At 41.8% G+C, this 20,538-nt stretch overlaps 1 protein-coding gene across 1 annotated transcript in view; it reads right to left on the reverse strand.

Annotated features, from left to right (window-relative positions):
* Positions 1-15,747, reverse strand: part of LOC149302872 (ATP-binding cassette sub-family D member 2-like) — a 31,486-nt gene extending 15,739 nt beyond the window's left edge. Inside the window, exons 1-4 of the mRNA XM_089482067.1 lie at positions 14,839-15,747; positions 12,194-12,374; positions 1,893-2,014; positions 1,522-1,687 (exon numbers count right to left, since the gene is read on the reverse strand). Coding sequence (XP_089338193.1) covers positions 1,522-1,687; positions 1,893-2,014; positions 12,194-12,374; positions 14,839-15,747 — 1,378 coding nt within the window. The remainder of the gene's footprint in view (positions 1-1,521; positions 1,688-1,892; positions 2,015-12,193; positions 12,375-14,838) is intronic.
* Positions 15,748-20,538: the final 4,791 nt, after the last annotated feature.

Consider the following 20,538-nt stretch of genomic DNA (forward strand, 5'->3'; position numbering starts at 1 on the left):
TCACAGCTTTGTCTTCCCCCTGAATTCTAGGGTCAGAAAAAGAAAGCCCTACTTGTCCTCAGAGAAACAACATATAATTTATGAGGGTACGCTAAATGAGAAAGAGGGAAATCATTGTTGAACAAGCAAAAATGTCAAAAATGTTTGTCTTCCACAAGTCTAAAAACGCCTTTGTCCTGAAGGAGTTAAAATATATTGCCAACAGTGCGGCTTACAAAAGGAACAGCTTTAAGATTGGGTACTTCCTATTTTAAATTCTCATAATCATATTGAAGACAGATTGGAATTCTGTAATATACTCAATTTCATATCAGAGATAATCTCCATGAGAATGGATGAGGGTACACTGTGGGCGAAAAGAGTTATACATTCACCAATGGCATATAAGCTGTATTGATTATTTTATTTCATTCATTATGAGTGATGTTTTCAATTATTTGGTTGAAGGAAGCACCAGATGTGTGGTTCCTAGGGGGCTTGCCTTTTGTGCAGCCAATCAGATTAAAGGGGGCTCATTCTCTTTTGAACCGATTGTATAAATATAGGTTGTCCACTCTTTGACCAAGTACATCCTGAGAATAGGCACACTTTGTTTGCCCCTGACAAAGCCAACCAGTATGCCGGCGAAACATGTATCGGCCAGCTTAGTAGACACCCCCTCCTAGAACAAACAAGTTGATTTTGAATAATGCTAGGGAAAGATTTGTGAAAGAGACAAGGTTATTAACCTATATGGCTAGTAAGGACTAGGATTCTAGTCGGTTTGTAGCATTCTTAGGCAGTTACAATATATGTATAGAGATTTGTATTTTATACAGGATCATCAAGGGTTTTTTTTATGAATGATTTCTAAAAGTTAGGTTTTAACTTTTTAGGGTTAATATTCTACTGGTTTTATTTTCTGTCAGTTGTAATAATTTTGTGAGGATTCAGAGAAAAATATATGAAAAATGCTTTTTTTCTTTACTATTTTTCTCTAGTTTTTACTAAATTACTTATACTAAATGTTTGGCTAATCATGTAAATATGGTATCAAAAGAAAGCGCTATTGCTCTTGAAATAAACAATATATATATAGTTTACATGGGCAAAATAGCTTTGGTAATTGAGGCACCAAAAAGCCCTGGTACTGAAGTACATGCATTTATGTTTGGTGAGGCTGTTTAGGGCACCAGACTGTCCCTTTAATCTAACAACTCAAAAGAGATGTGCAGCAATTAAAAAAAAAAGATGAACTTATGAAATCACTTATGAAATCTAAATAACTAACTATGGCTTTACTTAGCCATGGATGACAGCTAAAAATTAAAAATAGGAAAGCTTAAGCAATATCGGACAAAAGCTAATATAACTGTCCTCTCAGTTGTACAAACCCTTGTACACACATGGAGCAACCAAATGCCATTATTTCAGCAATATATGAATATTGCATGTTGAGTTTTGAAAACAAAAAAGGAAGTTGTTCTCTAAAAAAAATTGGAAGGAAAGCTGGGAAGATCAAAATCAATATACTGTGTTTACCTTTGATGTGCAACGGTCCATCAATATGAAGTTCTGTTAATTCTTCATTCTTTTTTAGTTTATTTGTTTCTTGAATTAAAGATCTTTTGTATATTCCTTGTTTAACTTCATTGAAGACTGAAAACATATTGTATACTCTTGCTGTGTATCCTGCTAACTCTGTAACCTATAACAGAAACATAGATACATAGAAAGTAACGACAGAACCATTCGTCCCATCTAGTCTGCCCAACCTTATATTCATATATTAAATCACATAGTAATATATAGATGCATCAGAGTAATGAGGCATTGCTTTTCTTTAATATTATTTTGCACAGCGGCATACAAAACATCAATGCTAATTTATATACAGATATCTATTTTAATACCTCTTTGTAGGAAGACATGATTCTTTCAATGGCATCTGCTCCTGAAGCCAACAGATTTCGGGCTGTAGTGAAGGCTTCGGTACGTTCACTCACCATTGCTTGTTTCTGTCCATCTTCCAATTCTAAGAAAACATTCACATTCCTAATGAGTTGTTTCATTTAATACAATCCTCTAAATATTATGGTTTTATAAAAACTAATTTTTCCTATGATGGCTAGCAATAGCAGTAATTAATGTATAAATATATCTGCCCTTCGAAATATAGCGATGTTCCTGTCTAGGAAAGCACAGGGGGGATACTTTCAAAGACTAATTCTATATGAAAGTTTCAAAAGTGGTCATCTCACCGTGTCAAGGAATGTAATGTTTTTTTTTAACTAACATTGTTAGTAATTCATTTATCTAAAGGATAGAGCAAGATTAACTGTGGAGCACGCTGAGCAAATGCTCCAGGGCCCCAAAGCGGTGAAGGCACCTGGTCAGGTCCTGAACCCTGGAGTTATTACTAACATTCTGGTACCTGCTGGCAGTAAGTTTCCCTCAATGATATTGGGTGCCATTAAGTGATGTCATATATCACAGTATAAAGAGGAAGCTACATCTGCCAGGAATTTGCTCAGCATGGAGAATGTAGGTCAAGCAGTGAAACTGGAGGAAGGGTGTAGATTATTTAGGATCATGTGAGGGGAGGTTGAAAGGCAAAGTATTAGTGGGAAAAAAAGATGGGAGAGGCAGACTAAATTAGAACAGAAGAAATACAGACATGGAGCGACAAGAAGGCTAGAAAAAGATGACAAAATAGTGATCACAAGAAATAGGGGCAAAGCAAATATATTAAAAGGAAATAAAGGAATTGGAAATTGGAGAGAAAACTTGTAAAAATCAGAAAAGCAGAACAAATACTGTGTTGTGAAAGTACTCCACATACACACACACTTCCCTTTGCTCTCTCTTTCCTTTATTCCTTACTCTCCTGCTTTTCTCTGTATTTTTCTTCTAGCTAACTTAATTTTGGGCCAGTTAGAAGGAGTTCAATGATCTCCCAAACCAACCCTGCTCCTCCAGTGGTGGAGAGTTCAATTTGCCTCTTAAGGGAACTGTCAAGGTCATCTTGTTTATTTGTCCTCAGTAACCTTTGAAGAGATTGTACAACTTATAGCAAAAAAAGTTTGTCAGTCTATATTGTCTGCAAAAAAAACGATATTCATTAGTGTGACCGAGTATTATGTGCCATTGTGTAAATGCTAAGGTTCAAGTGGGTTTTGTGGGGTTTGAAGAACTTGATGATGACCACAGTGGAAGGTCCACAAAGATTTAGGCTTTGCTATTCAGAATACATGTGGGCAGTCCTGTGACAACTCTGCAAAATATGTCTAGCAAGTATGATGGACTTAAATATTGGATAAAGAGAAATTGCAGACATGAATTACATCTCCTGTATAGGACATTTCATAAACCTGGTTTGTGTTAGTGCAGTTGCAAGTTGTAATATACCAGCTGATTATTTCAGGGTTTTTTCAATAACTTGTTAACATTTGCTTATCTTCTAAATAATGGGATAAAGTGTTTAAATGCCTAAAAGCTTGTGCCAGGCCTGAGTAGTACATAATGGTAAACCAGGGCTGCATTTACTAAAGCTTTGCATGTATGTTATGCATAAATCTTTTCCAAGCTTAAGAAAACTATACATGGCAAACCTGAAGTGGGGCCATTGGGGGAACACTGTTACAAGCAGCCCCCTATATATAATATATGCAGTTTATTATATTCATGTACACACAGTGCATCAGAAAGCCATTGACTGCTAAACAGGATTGCTGCTTTTCTTCTCTAAAAACATGGTACTTTAATTATTAACCCATAATCACAGCACAATTCAGCCTGGAATTGGAAAGGTCCATACAGTATCATGCAGAGGAATTACATTTAAGGGGTCAAAAAGGGAACTGCAAACAAAGCTGGGGGCATCATGCAAAACAATTTTTTTCCGCTAACTAAATGCTTATGCATAACCACATAACCATCAGGTAAGGCAGTATAAAAATAAATCTTTACGTATCTCATGGAATCTGCTTCTGTCCTTGTGTTGCACTAATATATCTATAATGAGCCATAATGCACATAAGGTGCCCTCCACAAATACAAAAAAAAATTGTTAAATATATGTGTGGCACAATTATTGTCACCCCTATCAATTCAGATGAAAAAAAAATATTTGAAGTATTTTCCCACTGACATTTTGCATTAGAAGTATGCATGGGCGACTAAGAACAAGAAAATGTTCAACTATGACTTCCTGTTTCACAGGGGGGAAAAGATTATGTGACAAATAGGCCAAATTCCCCTAGCCCTTCTTTACAACGGGGATGACCAAGGGATATAACTCTGATGTGTGGCAAAAGGTTGTTCAGCTTCACAAAATGTTGCTATAAGAAAATAGCAAAAACATTGAAAAATGTTATGACTTGACATGGAAGAGGACTTGTGTCTATATTGTCTCAACGCACTATAAAGAGTATAGTTCGAGTGCCCAAAAAATCTCCAAGGAACGTAGCTGGAGAATTGCAGAAGTTAGATGGGTCTTGGGGTGAGAAAATCTCCAAAATTACAATCCAACATCACTACAAAGGATTTAAGAAAGGATTTAAGCAAAAGAAAAGCCACTACAAACACTCAAACATCTTCAGTTTGCCAGACACTACTGGATCTTCAAATACGATCGGGTTCTTTGGTCAGATGAAATAATTTCTGGCAAGAAACACCGGATGTGGGTGTGATGCACACAGAGATGTAGCCATATGGAAACATACATCATATCCATGGGCGTAGGAACCCCTAAAAATCTGAGGGGGAACAGCATTTTCCCCCATCAGATCCCCACTTTCTCACACTATCTACCCCCTCTCCCCCTCTCTTACTATCTACCCCCCTCCCTACCCTCCCTTCTCACTAGCTACCCTCTCCCTAACGCCCCCTTCTCACTAGCTACCCTCTCCCTACCACCCCCTTCACACTAGATAGCCTCTCCCTACCCGCCCTTCTCACTAGCTACCCTCTCCCTACCCCCCCCTTCTCACTAGCTACCCTCTCCCTACCCCCCCTTCTCACTGTCTACCCAGGGGTGTCGAAGTTTGTTCTGCAGTTGTCACGATCCGGGACGGTCTCGTCCCGAACCGCAGCGGAGCCATTCTCCCGAGTACCCGCGGATAGCGGGTACTCGCCACTTACCTTCCCCGGTGCCCAATCTTCGGTGCCCGCGTCCGGCGGGCACTCGGGGTCTGCTACTCCCCATGCCGCCCCTCCAGAATAGGGAGGAGGAGCACGCACACATACCACGCCCCCTCCCTCTCTCTATGCCTCAGTAGAGATCATGCTGCACGCACAGCTCCACGTCATCAGCTGGGGGCGGGGCTTGGAGAGGCGGCAAGTTTAAAACCTGAGCACTGACACTCATTCAGTGCTCGGTTGTTGTTCCCAGCTGAGCTGTTCCCTGCTGCATATTGAGTTTACTCCTGTTTTGGTTTGTTCCTGGCTACTCTGATATCTCCACTCCTGACCCGGCTTGTCTGATTACCCTCTCGTTGCTGACTCGGCTTGTTCCTGTTTACTCTGATTTCTCCACTCCTGACCCGGCTTGTCTGAGGATCCTCCTGTTGCTGATCCATTGCCTTACTCCTGACTACGTTACCTTCTCCATTCCTGACCCGGCTTGCTCAACTATTCTTTGGACTCTGTCCGAACCGTTCCTGTTGCTACCTTTCCTGCATACTGGATTCCTTACCTGCATTTACCAACAGAAACATTACATAACAACCGAGCCCTGATGGAATCCGCAGGTTTGGCTGAGGCTGTGGCCGCACTTACCCAGCAAATGGCCGTGTTTAATCAGTCACTGCAAGATGTTCAAGCAGGACAGCTTCAGATACGCCAGGAGATGCACCAGAGGCAAGGCAGCTCTACCGCTCAAGGCGATCCTTTCTCGGCTCCTTCTATGGCACCTGAATCCATGACTCTGCAAGGAGCATTTGCACCTGAACCTCAAATTCCTATGCCTGAACGTTTCTCCGGTGACCGTAAGAAATACACTACTTTTATGATGTCTTGCCAAATTATGTTTAATTTAAGACCACGTACTTACTCATCGGACTATATAAAGATCCATACGGTTATTGCACTATTGTCAGATGAACCTCAACTTTGGGCTCACCACCTACTTCGTAGTAATAGCTCTATTTTAGAGTCATGGGGCTCCTTCCGCCAAGCTATGGACGCTCTCTACGAGGATCCCTTCCGATCCACTTCCGCTACCAGCACCCTACGGGCACTTAAACAAGGTAAAAGACCTGTGGAGGAGTATATTGCTGAATTTCGTCGGATCTCTATGGAGACATCCTGGAACGAACCTGCACTGCATGATCAATTTCGGTTAGGATTGGCAGAGAATATTAGGGATGAACTGGCCCGCACCAATATACCCAATTCTCTGGATGAGTTTGCTAACCTAGCCATTCAAATTGACCGTAGGCTACGGGAAAGAAAGGCCGAAAGACAAACCACCTCCTTCTCAAATTGGTCGTCCATACGGCAGACAGTCAAGGTAACCCCTAAGGACAATGGGGAGGAACCAATGCAATTGGGCCTCATCAGGGGACCTCTATCAATGGCTGAGAAGGAGCGTCGCCGAAGCCTGGACTTATGCCTGTACTGCGGAGGTAAAGGTCACTACGCCAATGAATGCGGAACCAAGACACGTTCCCCTAAGGGTAAGCAGAACCCTCGGTTTATGCAAACTAACAAGAGAGCATCCTTACACTTCTCCAATCACTTATCCCTTTCAATATCTTTACAGTGGAAAGACGAACCCATCAACCTTTTTGCCATGATTGATTCTGGTGCCAGCAGTAATGTTTTGGATGCTGACCTCATACAACGCCTGGGAATGACCACCAGGGAGAAGACATCACCTATTTTTCTTCAATTGGTAGACGGAAGCCCTTTAAAGACTGGTCCTATTACTAAAGAGACTGTACCTTTATGTATGCGTATTAGTCCTACTCATATGGAGGAGATTATATTTGATGTGGTGCCTTCTCCTGTTTTTCCAGTCATATTGGGTCTACCCTGGTTAAGGACTCATAATCCTGTTATCAACTGGGAGACCGGTGCTGTACGGTTCACCTCTAATAAATGCTCACAACACAATCAACCCTCTTTGTCTCTTAATGTGGCTCATGACTTTAGTTCACTGCCTATACCTAAGATACCACCTCAATACTCAAGATTTTCTGATGTGTTTGAGAAAAAAGGAGCTAATGAACTACCTCCCCATAGGGAGTATGATTGTCCGATAGAATTGTTCTCCGGTGCTCCTATTCCTTTTGGTCGCATCTATCCAATGTCTGAACCGGAACTAGTTACGCTCAAGAACTATATCGACGAGAATCTGGCCAAGGGATTTATAAGACCCTCTACATCACCTGCCGGAGCAGGTATTTTCTTTGTTGCTAAAAAAGATGGTGGCCTTCGCCCCTGCGTGGACTATCGCGAGATCAACAATATAACCATCAAGAACCGTTACCCTTTACCTCTAATATCTGAACTTATGGAACGCGTTCGCTCTGCCTCTGTGTTTACCAAAATCGATTTACGAGGAGCCTACAACCTGGTCAGGATTAAGGAGGGACACGAGTGGAAGACTGCGTTTAGATCACGATATGGTCACTTTGAGTATTTGGTGATGCCTTTTGGATTATGTAATGCTCCTGCTACCTTCCAACATTTTATGAACGATGTATTCAGAGACATGTTGGATCAATTTGTCGTTATCTACCTGGATGATATTTTAATTTACTCAGAATCTTTACCGGCCCATCGAGAACATGTATCCAAGGTATTGATGCGTCTCAGAGAGAACCGATTATATGCCAAACTTGAGAAATGCGTTTTCGAGACTCAATCAGTGGAATTTTTAGGTTTTATTTTGTCTCCTACAAGGGTCGAGATGGATCCAAAAAAGATAACCACGCTCCTTCAATGGCCCCCTCCTACAGACAGGAGAGGAGTTCAAAGATTTGTGGGTTTCGCTAATTTCTACAGAAAGTTCATCAGAAACTTCTCTAAAGTCATTCAACCAATCACATCACTCACGTCCATCAAAAGGAGGTTCGTTTGGACTGAATCTGCACAAAGAGCATTTGAGTTTCTAAAGGAGAGATTCACTTCGGCACCCATATTGATTCTTCCGGTACCACAACGACCATATGTACTCGAGGTAGATGCATCTGATTCTGCGATAGGAGCAATCCTCTCCCAAAGAGATGAGTCAGACAACCAACTTCACCCAGTCGGATTCTTCTCTCGTACACTTAACCCTGCGGAAAGAAACTACGGGGTAGGGGAGAGAGAGATGCTGGCTTTGAAACTGGCACTGGAGGAGTGGCGACATTTATTGGAGGGTACTCTTCATCCCATCACTGTTTACACGGATCATAAGAACATGGAGTTTTTTAAGACTGCCAGACGCCTGCAACCCAGACTTGCCAGATGGTCTTTGTTCTTCTCCCGCTTCCAGTTACACATTACATATAGACCAGGTTCCCGTAATACGAAGGCTGATTCGTTATCCCGTATGTTCGAGAGACCCACATTACCCTCCCATGACGAGAACACTGTATTACAATCAGGACATTTTCTAACGCTAACACGTTCTCTATGGGATGAACTTCGTTCTCTCTCCTCCCACCTAAATCCATCTGATTTCCCTCAACTACAGTGCCGAGGAGGGTTGTACTATCACAAAGATGCAATTTACACTCCTCCTGAAATACGTCTTACGATATTGCAACATTTTCATGATACCCCTGCAGCTGGACACGGGGGCATCACACAGACTATTGACCTAATTCAAAGAACCTTCTGGTGGCCTGATCTCAAGGAAGACGTTTTTAAGTTTATACGATCCTGCAATATATGTGCTCGTTCCAAGGGTTCTCACCATAAGCCTGCAGGTTTTTTGTGTCCTCTGCCAGTACCGGTGCGGCCATGGTCCGACATTTCCATGGATTTTATCACGGATTTACCTGAATCTAATCAACACACCACTCTTATGGTGGTCGTCGACAGATTTTCGAAGATGGCTCATTTTATTCCTGCAAGACACTTACCCACATCTGAAGAAACAGCTACCTTTTTTGTGAAAGAAATTTTTCGTCTTCATGGTCTACCTGAAAATATTGTTTCTGATCGAGGAACACAGTTCACGTCACGAGTCTGGAAGGCTTTTTGCGAGGAATTACACATACAGCGTTCTTTATCTACTTCATTTCACCCTCAGAGCAACGGACAGACAGAACGAACGAACCAAACTTTAGAACAATATCTCCGTTGCTTCACGTCTCACCTACAAGACGACTGGTATCAACTCTTACCACTGGCAGAATTTGCCTACAATAACCATATTCATTCCTCGATACAGATGTCCCCCTTCTTTTCTAACTATGGCTTCCACCCTTCCATGCTTCCTGGCTCCCCCATCTCCAGTGCAGTTCCTGCTGTAACCAATCAGATCTCGAGGATGACTAATATTTATCGGGACTTACGTACCACCCTTATCAAATCTCAACAACGTTACAAATTCCAGTCGGATAGACACCGTAGTGTCACACCTGCATACAAACCTGGGGACAAGGTATGGTTATCCACTAATCACCTCAAATTAAGTTGTCCCTCCAGAAAACTAGGACCCAGGTTCGTGGGTCCCTACACAATCCTACGAATCATCTCTCCCGTGGCAGTTGAACTAACGCTCCCCCCTTCTATGCGGATTCACCCAGTATTCCACGTATCCCTTGTGAAACCATGGATTGAGAATCCTTTTCCAGGTAGACACCCAGATCCTCCTGCTCCCATCGTCGTCGACGAATCTGATGAATATGAGGTTGAGCAGATTATGGACTCCAGAAGATACAGGGGTCGTCTCCAGTACCTCATAAAATGGAATGGATACGAAGTGAATGAAAATTCTTGGGAGGATGCCAGGGAAGTACATGCCGATGAATTGGTACAGGACTTTCATTCCCTTCATCCTCACAAACCAGGTCCTTTGAGAGCCCGGAGGTCTCTCTTTAGGGGGGGAGACTGTCACGATCCGGGACGGTCTCGTCCCGAACCGCAGCGGAGCCATTCTCCCGAGTACCCGCGGATAGCGGGTACTCGCCACTTACCTTCCCCGGTGCCCAATCTTCGGTGCCCGCGTCCGGCGGGCACTCGGGGTCTGCTACTCCCCATGCCGCCCCTCCAGAATAGGGAGGAGGAGCACGCACACATACCACGCCCCCTCCCTCTCTCTATGCCTCAGTAGAGATCATGCTGCACGCACAGCTCCACGTCATCAGCTGGGGGCGGGGCTTGGAGAGGCGGCAAGTTTAAAACCTGAGCACTGACACTCATTCAGTGCTCGGTTGTTGTTCCCAGCTGAGCTGTTCCCTGCTGCATATTGAGTTTACTCCTGTTTTGGTTTGTTCCTGGCTACTCTGATATCTCCACTCCTGACCCGGCTTGTCTGATTACCCTCTCGTTGCTGACTCGGCTTGTTCCTGTTTACTCTGATTTCTCCACTCCTGACCCGGCTTGTCTGAGGATCCTCCTGTTGCTGATCCATTGCCTTACTCCTGACTACGTTACCTTCTCCATTCCTGACCCGGCTTGCTCAACTATTCTTTGGACTCTGTCCGAACCGTTCCTGTTGCTACCTTTCCTGCATACTGGATTCCTTACCTGCATTTACCAACAGAAACATTACAGCAGTGGGCCACTTCATCAGAATTGTATACGTGCGCGGGCCGCACTCATTTTTCACTGTGAGAAAATATGGCCTTTAATAAAATATGCAGATTAAAATAAAGTAAATGACACAAAACGTTTACTTTTCCTCTCACTGATTTCTGGGCCTAGAAAGTTTTGTGACTACAAATTCAGGACTCAGGATAATTGAAAATGAAATAGTTCTATTTATTCTAGGGATGCACCAAAATGAAAATTCTGGACCAAAACATTCACGGTTCACTTAGCCAAAACCGAAGGGGGGCAGCTAGCTATGTTTCAGCATGTACTGGCTGACTTGGCAGTAAATGCTGTAACCTAGGCATGATGGGACTGTGATTGCTGTTAGCAATCACACTCCTATCATGCCAAGTCAGCCAGTACATGCTGGTACAGGGTGGCTGTAAGTGATGTGCAGACCCCATACTGCTGGCAGCATCAATACACAAGGGGGGCAGCTAGCTAGGTTTCAGCATGTACTGGCTGACTTGGCATGATAGGAGTGTGATTGCTAACATCAATCACAGTCCAATCATGCCTAGGTTCCAGCACTTACACATCCATTCTATCACACACACTCATTCATTCATATACTCATTCATTCAGATTCATTCCCTCAATCACGCATACTCATTCAAACACCCTCCCCACCCCCTTACCTGCACTGCAGCTCCTCGATGCCGCTCACAGTCTTCAGCAGAGGGCGCGGCCTCCCTCTGCGTTCTCTGGTACTGCACAGAGGATGTGATGTAATGTCACGTGAACTCTGCTGGGTTCCGGTTCCTCTGTGCAGTACAGAAGACCCTCCCACAGGTAAGTAGCAGGGCTCGAGGTGCGGACCGCGTAAGATCGGTTGCCCTGGCTGCCGATCTTACGCGGGCCGCACCTCGAGGTCTCGCGGGCCGCATTTGCGGCGTTTCTATTGGGGGGGTTCCTACGGCCCTGGGGGGGATTTCTTAATTATCGGTCCCCCCCGCATGAGTTACTGGGGGGGGATCTGTCCCCCCCCGGTTCCTACGCCCATGATCATATCCATGGTTACATATGGTGGTGGCTCTTTAATGTTTTGGGGGAGTTTTTTTCTATCAGAGGACCTGAACGTTTTGTTAGGGTACATGGCATCAAACATCAACAGATATTAAATGAACACCCGATTGCCTCTGCCCGAAAACATAAAATGGTTTACTGACCATACAATCAAGATCCTACCATGGCCATCTCAGTCCCAAGACTTGAACCCCATAGTAAACCTGCAGGGTAAACTGAAGAGAAGAGTATACCAGCGTTGACTTTGAAATTTGTTTTGTGCTGTAACTGTAACTTTAAATTGTTGTTGTGAGCATTTTTTTCTGAAAGGATTATTTGCATTTTTTTATTTTTACCCACTATGTTATCCACAATGTTTACATCCAAATAATTCTGTAGTACAAAATGTTGAACCTCTGTAGCGACATCACACAATATATTAAAAAATCTTTACCTCCATCCGCAAAGCCTGTTGCGGTAATGATGGGCACAGCAACCATAACTAGGCCACTTCCACTCCATACATACTTCATCAGGAACTGCTCTACCATGACATACCATAGACGTTTAGAGAGAATAAGATTTATTTGTTCTGCCAAAGCCATATAACTGTTGCGAAGTTTTGCCATTTCTACCTATAATAAACACAAAAAGATAATTCTGCATAAAATACTGCCTTATCATCCACTAATTTCAGTAATACACAGTATATGAAACATTACAAACATGATTCTATATTTAGGTGTCAACAGAACAAATTAAAGTTACATCTTTGTTTTCTCACTTTTAATTGAACCAAAGCATTCTAGAAACTGATTACATATTATCCATGTGGTCATGTATTTCTGTTCATAATAGATTATAACATAAATAGTAGTTTTAAAGCTATAAGGTTCAAGCCATTATGTGCCCTTCAATAACTATTAGAACCAGACACGTCACCTCAATAAAGCCACACCTAGTAAAAAGTTCTAAAAGCACCAAGGTCCTCCTGGCAGCTTGGCATTAGCAAACAGTGATACGTTAGCATTTAGTATTAATAAGAAGCACTGTCTGGAAAGAAGGATGCTTCTTTTCAACATACAAACACTAGGTCTATTTTAGAGTTGCATCATAATTATATCTTAATTTAATTTTGTTGAGGTTATACTGTAATTAAGAGGACTCACGCTTACAAATGTATCTTGTTGTCTATGTTACTGATAAAAAAAGAGTCAACAATGGTAAGTGGTATATATATATATATATATATATATATATATATATATTATATAACAATAAAGGGAAGGTTAATTGTTTAATACTTTCTTTGAATCATCATCATTAATGAAACACTGCCCACAACTAACAGCACCAAACATTTTATCATTACATATTATATAGTATGAATGATTCACATTTACATTTTAGCTAGACTGTGTGGCATAGGGAGATGCAAAAATATTAGGATTCAATACATGAGACAAGAGTGTGTGCTTTTTTTATCTAGATCTTAATTAAACTGCAGCTGCTCGTGTTAGTCTTCTTAATCTGTGTTTTTTAAAACACATTTCTTAATATAGCACAAATATAAGGATCATCATTAAGTATTAATTAGCTTTAGTGCGGTTTGTGTAGTCCTGTCTAGAATAGTAAAAAAGATGGTGCTACTTAATAGATGCTACACACAATTGAAAAAAAACCCAAAACTTTTTTTATTTTAAAACATAACGTTAACGATGATATATATATATATATATATATATATACAGAATGACTCCAACTTCTATTACCAATATTATGAACAAAACTTCAAATTAATATGAACCCATACACTATGAAACCCCAATAACATCGTTTTTGTGTGTGTTTTTTTGAATGGCTACATTTCAAATCTGGTACAATGGCAGTGAGCTACATTGCAATTGGTAGGTATGTTCCTGATACATATTTTATACTGTATGTTGTTTATATTCTACAACCTGTATCACAAATTGGGCATATTATGGATTACAACAGATGTTCATTAGATGGTATTGAAAATATTTACATGTAAAAATACATAAATGGTTCTTTTTTTCCCCAGTTATGTCATTTTGTTTAGATTTTTAATGTACTTAGAAAGAATTGTCCACACTGAGGAGCTGTCTATTGTCTGTGGACTTTACTAATTAAATGCAAAGGCTCCTCCAAACAGCATCTCTAATGAAAATATCAGGGAAGGAAGAACAAATGACAAATGTGGGCATGATTAACCATTCAAAAGAAAATGCCAAAAGATGCCAACGATGAAGTTCAGTTCGGTTGCACCATTGGCCTAAATTTTTTTTTCTTGCAAATCAGGAAGACTAGGGAGATGAATGGTATAATCTACGTGGTCTATGATATTCTCATGCAGGCCGCTCTTATTATACTTCTCGGTGGCCTGTGCATTGCACTCAGAACTACATATATATTTCTGTACCTGAGTAGGTGCCAAATTGGGGTACAAGAAATCATTACTATCATGCATTCCTGGGCTGATTTCAAACTAGGCCACTTAAAGAGCCTAAAATCAGCAACTAATTTATGAGGGGGTATATGAAAGTCTACTCTTTCAAGTTCATCACACTGCCTGTTAGTAGCTGTTTTGCACATTGTGGTACGGAACAGGCATTAACCTTTGAAAATAGGGGTATGTTATATATTAGATCAGACGTCGTGGAAGGTTACTGAATGTCACAATTTACACACAATTGAGTTGAGCAAGTAGAAATGAAAATGATTGACGTGATTATATATATATATTAACAATACAATAGCAAATATTTAGGATATATGGGAATTCTGCATGTCTTTTTAGGGGTGTAATAAATTACAATGTATGTTTATTTCTAGGATTAGCCCTGCATAATTAATAAACACATTCATCATTTGGGCCAAGTGATAGCTTCCAGTGTGCTGCAGGTTGCTCTGCCATTATAATGTTTCCTAGACAGTTTTGGGTTTCGAGAGGAAACTGATGCACATAATAGTGGGGGATGGGAGCTGAGCACCACAATAGCAGCATCTTCCCAGGGTGCAGCATCATCCTTTAAGGCTCGTATTGCACGCGTTCGATTTGTCTAATAAGTGCCTTACCTTGTGACCTCTGTAGAACGCTATCTCTTCAGCATTGGCTATGAGCCTCGAGTGGACGTAGCGCAGGTAACCCTTTCTGTGAGCCTCTTCTGCCACCAGTTTGCCAAATTTAGGCGAACAAGCCTTAAGCACTTTGGCCGTTGCATAAACCACCAGCCCAGCCAGTAGAGTAGGCCCCAGGGGATTAGCTCCTCTGGATCTAGCAGTCTGGATGAGCGTGTAAGATGTTAGCCCCACGTCCAGTATGGGCTTGGTGAGATTGGAATACAAGTGTGCTACGGACTGGGAGAACATCATGATATCCTCAGTCAGGGACTGGTCGGGGTTTGCCAGCCTGCCGTCCATATTAATGATCTTATAATAAGTCTGATCAGCGAAATAGGTCTCGTACGCATGGTCCACCAGGCGAGTGCGGAAGGCCAGCGCCAGCTTGCACTCCAGGTAGCGGATTGCGCTGTTCACGAAAGTGGCCGGGATGGCAATTAGCAGCCATTTCATCAGCTGCACCAGGAAGCTCCTTGGCTTCTTCTCCACTATACTTTTTACTATTTTACCGTCCAAACCAGCGACGTAGACCGACAGAAACGTCCTGGATATTAAAGCCACGGAGTGCAGAGACAGCAGCCCCAGCTCCCTGGTCACCAGTTTGGGAAAGAGGATTTTCCTGAGCTCAAGAAGCTGCCTGTAAAACTCTGCATTGACAGCCGGGGATGTGTGGACGGGAGTCCCGCCGGCATGCTTGCCTTGTGCATGCCTGCACGGGCTTCTGTCCTTCCGTCTGAACTGCCTGCAGAGGATGGGGTACAGGCTCTTCGCTCCATACGCCGCAGCCAGCAGTAAGGCTGCTTTCTTAAGGGTCGCCTCCTTGCTCCATTTCACCCGCTCAGCTGCCTGCAGCATATGTGACATGTCTCAGCGAATCTGTGCTGGCGAGTAAAATATGATCAGATGCACACCAGGTCGCGCCTCACGACCCTAACCGGTCACGGGAGAAATGCGATGAAAAGGGCAAGCCGGCGTTTGGGGCTGCATTGCCTGGATGAATGCAGATGTCTATACGGTAGGAAGCTGTGTGGCTGCCTGCATTATAACAGGTTCACAGAGACTCTCTACGGCATCTATTGTGGACGAGTATCTCAGTCCATTCTGCACTAATGGGATTGCTGGTCCCGCCCCTGGAACTGCCCCACTGGGTGAAAGGGATAAAACATCATGCTGTCATGTCACCGGGGTATGTACTGTGCAGACAGCCTTTCATCCCAAGCCCTATGGTGCTTCGATTGGAATCATTCATCTTTCGACCAGCCATAGTACATAATGCTTACACATACTCCCCTACTCAAGACATTCCCTTTTCTTTTACTGGGTTTTCTTCTGTCATCTATTGATTTATCATTATTATTATTATCATTATTTATTCATATCTGTGCTTATATTATTCTTTTATTTTAAATTTCATTTTCTTTTCTTTTAATTTATATTTTTGCTTTTAGTATTCATCTACGTACTTCTTTCATTGAATGGTCCTGGAAATGTTTCCAAACTCTTTTCTCTAAAGGGAACAACGTTTATTCCTGTTTTGAGTTTCATAATTATTTATGTTGTCATTATGTTGTAACATATTTGCAGACAGTAAGTTAATTATGAAATAATAGCTAAATACAATTGTGAAGATGTACTGAAAGCGCCATGGACCGCTTACTCACATCTAGCCATTTCTCCATGTGCAGAAGTCAAAAGCTTAATATCTAATGCTTTGTAAATAGCACATGCTAATTAATCCTTTAAGGACCAAGCTGGGGTTTTTTTTGCACCCTTTGTGACCGAGGCTGTTTTAACATTTCTACGGTGGTCATGTTCAGCTGTCATTTTCTTCTCTCTTGTTTAGTGCACCCACACAAGTTACATTTTGGGTTTTTTTTACATTTTGTTGGAACTGGATGGCTCCCTGATGGTGACATCTAATCACATTGTGATTAGAAAGCTGGGCTCCATTGACCTGCATGATTGAATGCAGTACCTGTGTACCTCTCTAGTGTATCTGGTCCGTTTACAAGGTATATATAGGTCTCCCAAAGTGGAAGCAGTAGCACACCCGGGAACCTGATCACCCAATCTGCCCCTGGTTGCGTGTTAGAAAGGCTACCCATATGGAACTGTAGCCCTAGGCAAAATATGCCAAAAAACTAACATTTTTGTTGCCATTTTTCACCAATATGTTCTAAAACAAATAGAAAAATTAGTGAAAGTAGTAGTGAAAGCCCCCTTAGTAAATTTATCAATTATACCTGTATTTATAATGTCTAAATACATGTAGATTGCACACATGTAGGTGATAATACACAATATATGGCAGGGTTGAGACCAGTGATATATTCTGGCCAAGGCCTAGGTGGCAGTCCGTCGCAAAGTCCATCGCGAAGGGAGCAGATCAGACCTTCGGTGATCAGACCTGGTGGCCTGCTGCTCATTGATGTAGTTACAGGGGAGATCAGTCACATAGACTCAGTTCAAAGGAGAACTGGAATAAAATGTCATATCCTGTTGCTCCATTGGAGGATGTAGAATGCAGAGTGCCCAACCTCCATCACCCCCATAATCATTGCGACAGATGGTTATGTGGGTTGTAGTCCTCAATTTCAATGGTCCTTTTTTGTATTGAAAGAAAACCAACCTAACTATTTATTAGACTTTATTTTTTTTTTATATAATTTTTGGTGGAGGGTCGCAATATCTGATCCTTGTGAAGTGACAAAGACCAGGCTTTGTGATCTTTTTTTTTCTTTTAAAGAAACATAAGGAAATTGTCAATTGGTCTCTGTAACGAAAGTCTTATTCATACTGTTAATTGTGGAAGACTTCCTATTGTACCCGGTAAGATGGCTGCTGGTCAGCTGATCGATATCTTCCCTAGGCCATACAGGTTGGCTCCTGTGGTGCCTTTAGCTAACTGCATATCACATCTCTGGCAGACACTAAACGGATTAATTGTGGGGCAAGCTGAGAAGCCTTTAGGGCCACTAAAAAAAAAAAAGACACCTGGGTTTCTGCTTCGACCTTAGACGCTCCCCAGCTGTTTTAATGTGAAAAATGATTCTAGAAGAAATGTATCTCCTCTGGCTCATGTTTCAGAAACCAGTAATTGCCACCTGGCTTACTTGTTTTGCCTGTGCTATCTGAACCACTATTTTTTTCAGCGAGGGAGAATAATTTAGTGTACCACTGGGGACTGTCACACTAGGGCATAGAGCAAAGCAGCTTAATAAGGAGAAACTGCAATGTAGAATGTTTGGATTTAGGTAAACAAATTAAATTTAATACAGCCCTGGACCCATTCTCTATCAGCCAACGAGCACCCTTGGCTTGTGCTTACAATGAGCCTTGGTGTAGATTGTATATATGTGTATTGTATAAAATGTTTGTATACAAACATTATGCAAGTAACATCATTATCACATACATAAAGAAATACATGTGCCTAAACACCAGGTGCATAAATGCTAATTGGTGTTAAAGGTGATTAAAAGTAAAAAAAATGACCTGAACAAATCTCCTGCAAGCCTAGAAGTTTATTTTTTAGGAGATATTTTATTTAATCAGGGGAGTGGTTAAGAGGGATTTTTTTTTCTCTTTAGGGGAGAGGTATACAGTAAAATAAAGCTAGGGAGAGGGGTGAAAGCACATCTTTGCCAGAATGAGCAAAATACGCTTGATTTGTTGTCAATGTGTCCTTATTATTCAAGTAGTGTTATATAGAGAAATCCTGTAATTCTGCTTTGTGTGGTCCAACAGAAGAATTGGGTGTTACTGCTCTGTATGGTCCAACAGAACTGTTGAGTGTTACTGCTTTGTATGGTCTGACAGCAGTGTTGTGTGTTCCTGCTTTGTATGGTCTGACAGCCGTGTTGAGTGTTGCTGCTCTGTGAGATCTGATAGTTGGGTGTCCATGCTAGTGCAGATAACTGGTAGGTGGTGTGCATGCATACTCTTATAGTGTACATTCCCATTGCATCTGGGTTATGTAATGAACCCAGCAATGCCCTATAAAGAATGAAGGTGCAGAATGAAAAGCTTCTCTAGAGAGAACAGAGCAGAGAAATTGAAAGAAAAGGGATTAGGGGTGCTTGCAGGGCACTAGATGGCAATATTAAGTGAGCTATTGTGATAAAAAGTAGCAAGGCTAAAATAAGCTTAATTTCACCTATTTATACCTGGGAACTCTTTTGGTTTGGCCCAGAGTCTCTGGGTGAAGCCCTGCTTCCCTAGAGAAGGGGAGTGTAGTGTGGCCAGATTCACCCCCCCCCAAGGCTCTCTGGGGATAGCTCTGTCCTTATGCAAAACCCTCACCCAGAAGAGGAAGAGCTCCCGGTAGCCTACACAGGAAAGTAGTTCCTTGGTATTACTAGCATGCAGGAGTAATTAACTGGGATATCACAGAGGACCACAATACTTTTAATTGCCCCCCTCCCCTAATTTAGAGGCTATGTTGTATTTCACATGCTTCATTATATGTTACTTTTGATGCATGCATATTTTAAGTGATCGTAATAAACATGTTCAAGTAGTAAAAAAATAACACACATTTGGCACAAGTTTGGAATGTAACCCCTTCATATATGGGCCTTATTGTAAAACTTTAGCCATGGAGTGATGTATCCTGACACCCAGCACTTTTTCTTTATTATCTGTGTATTATAACCATTGCAAATAACATTGAAGGTTGTTTGGCAGTTTCTAGGTAAGCCATTTCTAAAAAATCTCCAGCTATGGACAAATGTGCTTTTTCAATTATGGACATTTATTAGGTTTTACCGAAATATCACCTTTGCTTCAAAACGGCAACCAGTTATTGCCAACTAATGGCCAAGGTTTCTGAAATTAACCATTTAGCTGTTATTTGACACGTAAACAGACTGTGCCCGTGTGTTTCCCAGCGAACCAGTGAAGCAAACTGACCTCAGTGACGGTTGGACAAGGGGAAAAAAACTGTTCTCGAGGACATTGTTCTGTCACGTGACGCGCCTGGCGGGAATACGCGAGCGCTGACAGACACCGTCGCTTATTGTGAGAGCAGGCTACTTTGACGGTTTTCGTCGTGCGGTGCTGGCAATGAACTGGGTCGGCGGTTACCGGTGAGGTGGCGCGGCCTGTGTCCTGCTGAATTACTTATTTTGCAGTCAGCCTGTAGTGACCATCCGCCCTTATTTGTTATGCTAATGCTAGGGCATAAAATCCCCTCATTATTTATAAGAGCTGCCCCCAGTGTTTCTTCCGTTATTTTGCATATTGATGCTTACAGAAACCAGTCTGGGGAAGGGAGACCTTATAAATGGTTGTATAAACTCCAAGAAGCTAATTGAACTGGTAAATGTTGTAGGCATCATCAGTGTGCAATTAAATATATTAAATAACGAGTTATGCTTATGAATAGCTACTAGAAACGATGTAACTTTGTAGCTTGAATAAATACATGCAATACACATGTATAATAGAAGGCCTAAATTTTAAACACAGCTAATATAGTATGGTTTTCTCCACAAGTATTTCATATAAAAAAAAAAGCATTCATAAATATCTTTAGAGAGGAAATCCAATGAAAAAAAAAATCTTTTTGAGCATAAAATACAGTTTGCCATTCATTTCAGTCGTGATATTTTGGGTGAATTTCTCTGCTCAGAAACCTAGGGGGGGTTTATTCAC

The sequence above is a fragment of the Sceloporus occidentalis genome, unplaced genomic scaffold (genome assembly GCF_023333645.1).
Source record: "Sceloporus occidentalis isolate IW3139 unplaced genomic scaffold, rSceOcc1.0.p SCAF_17, whole genome shotgun sequence".
Classification (NCBI taxonomy): domain Eukaryota; kingdom Metazoa; phylum Chordata; class Lepidosauria; order Squamata; family Phrynosomatidae; genus Sceloporus; species Sceloporus occidentalis.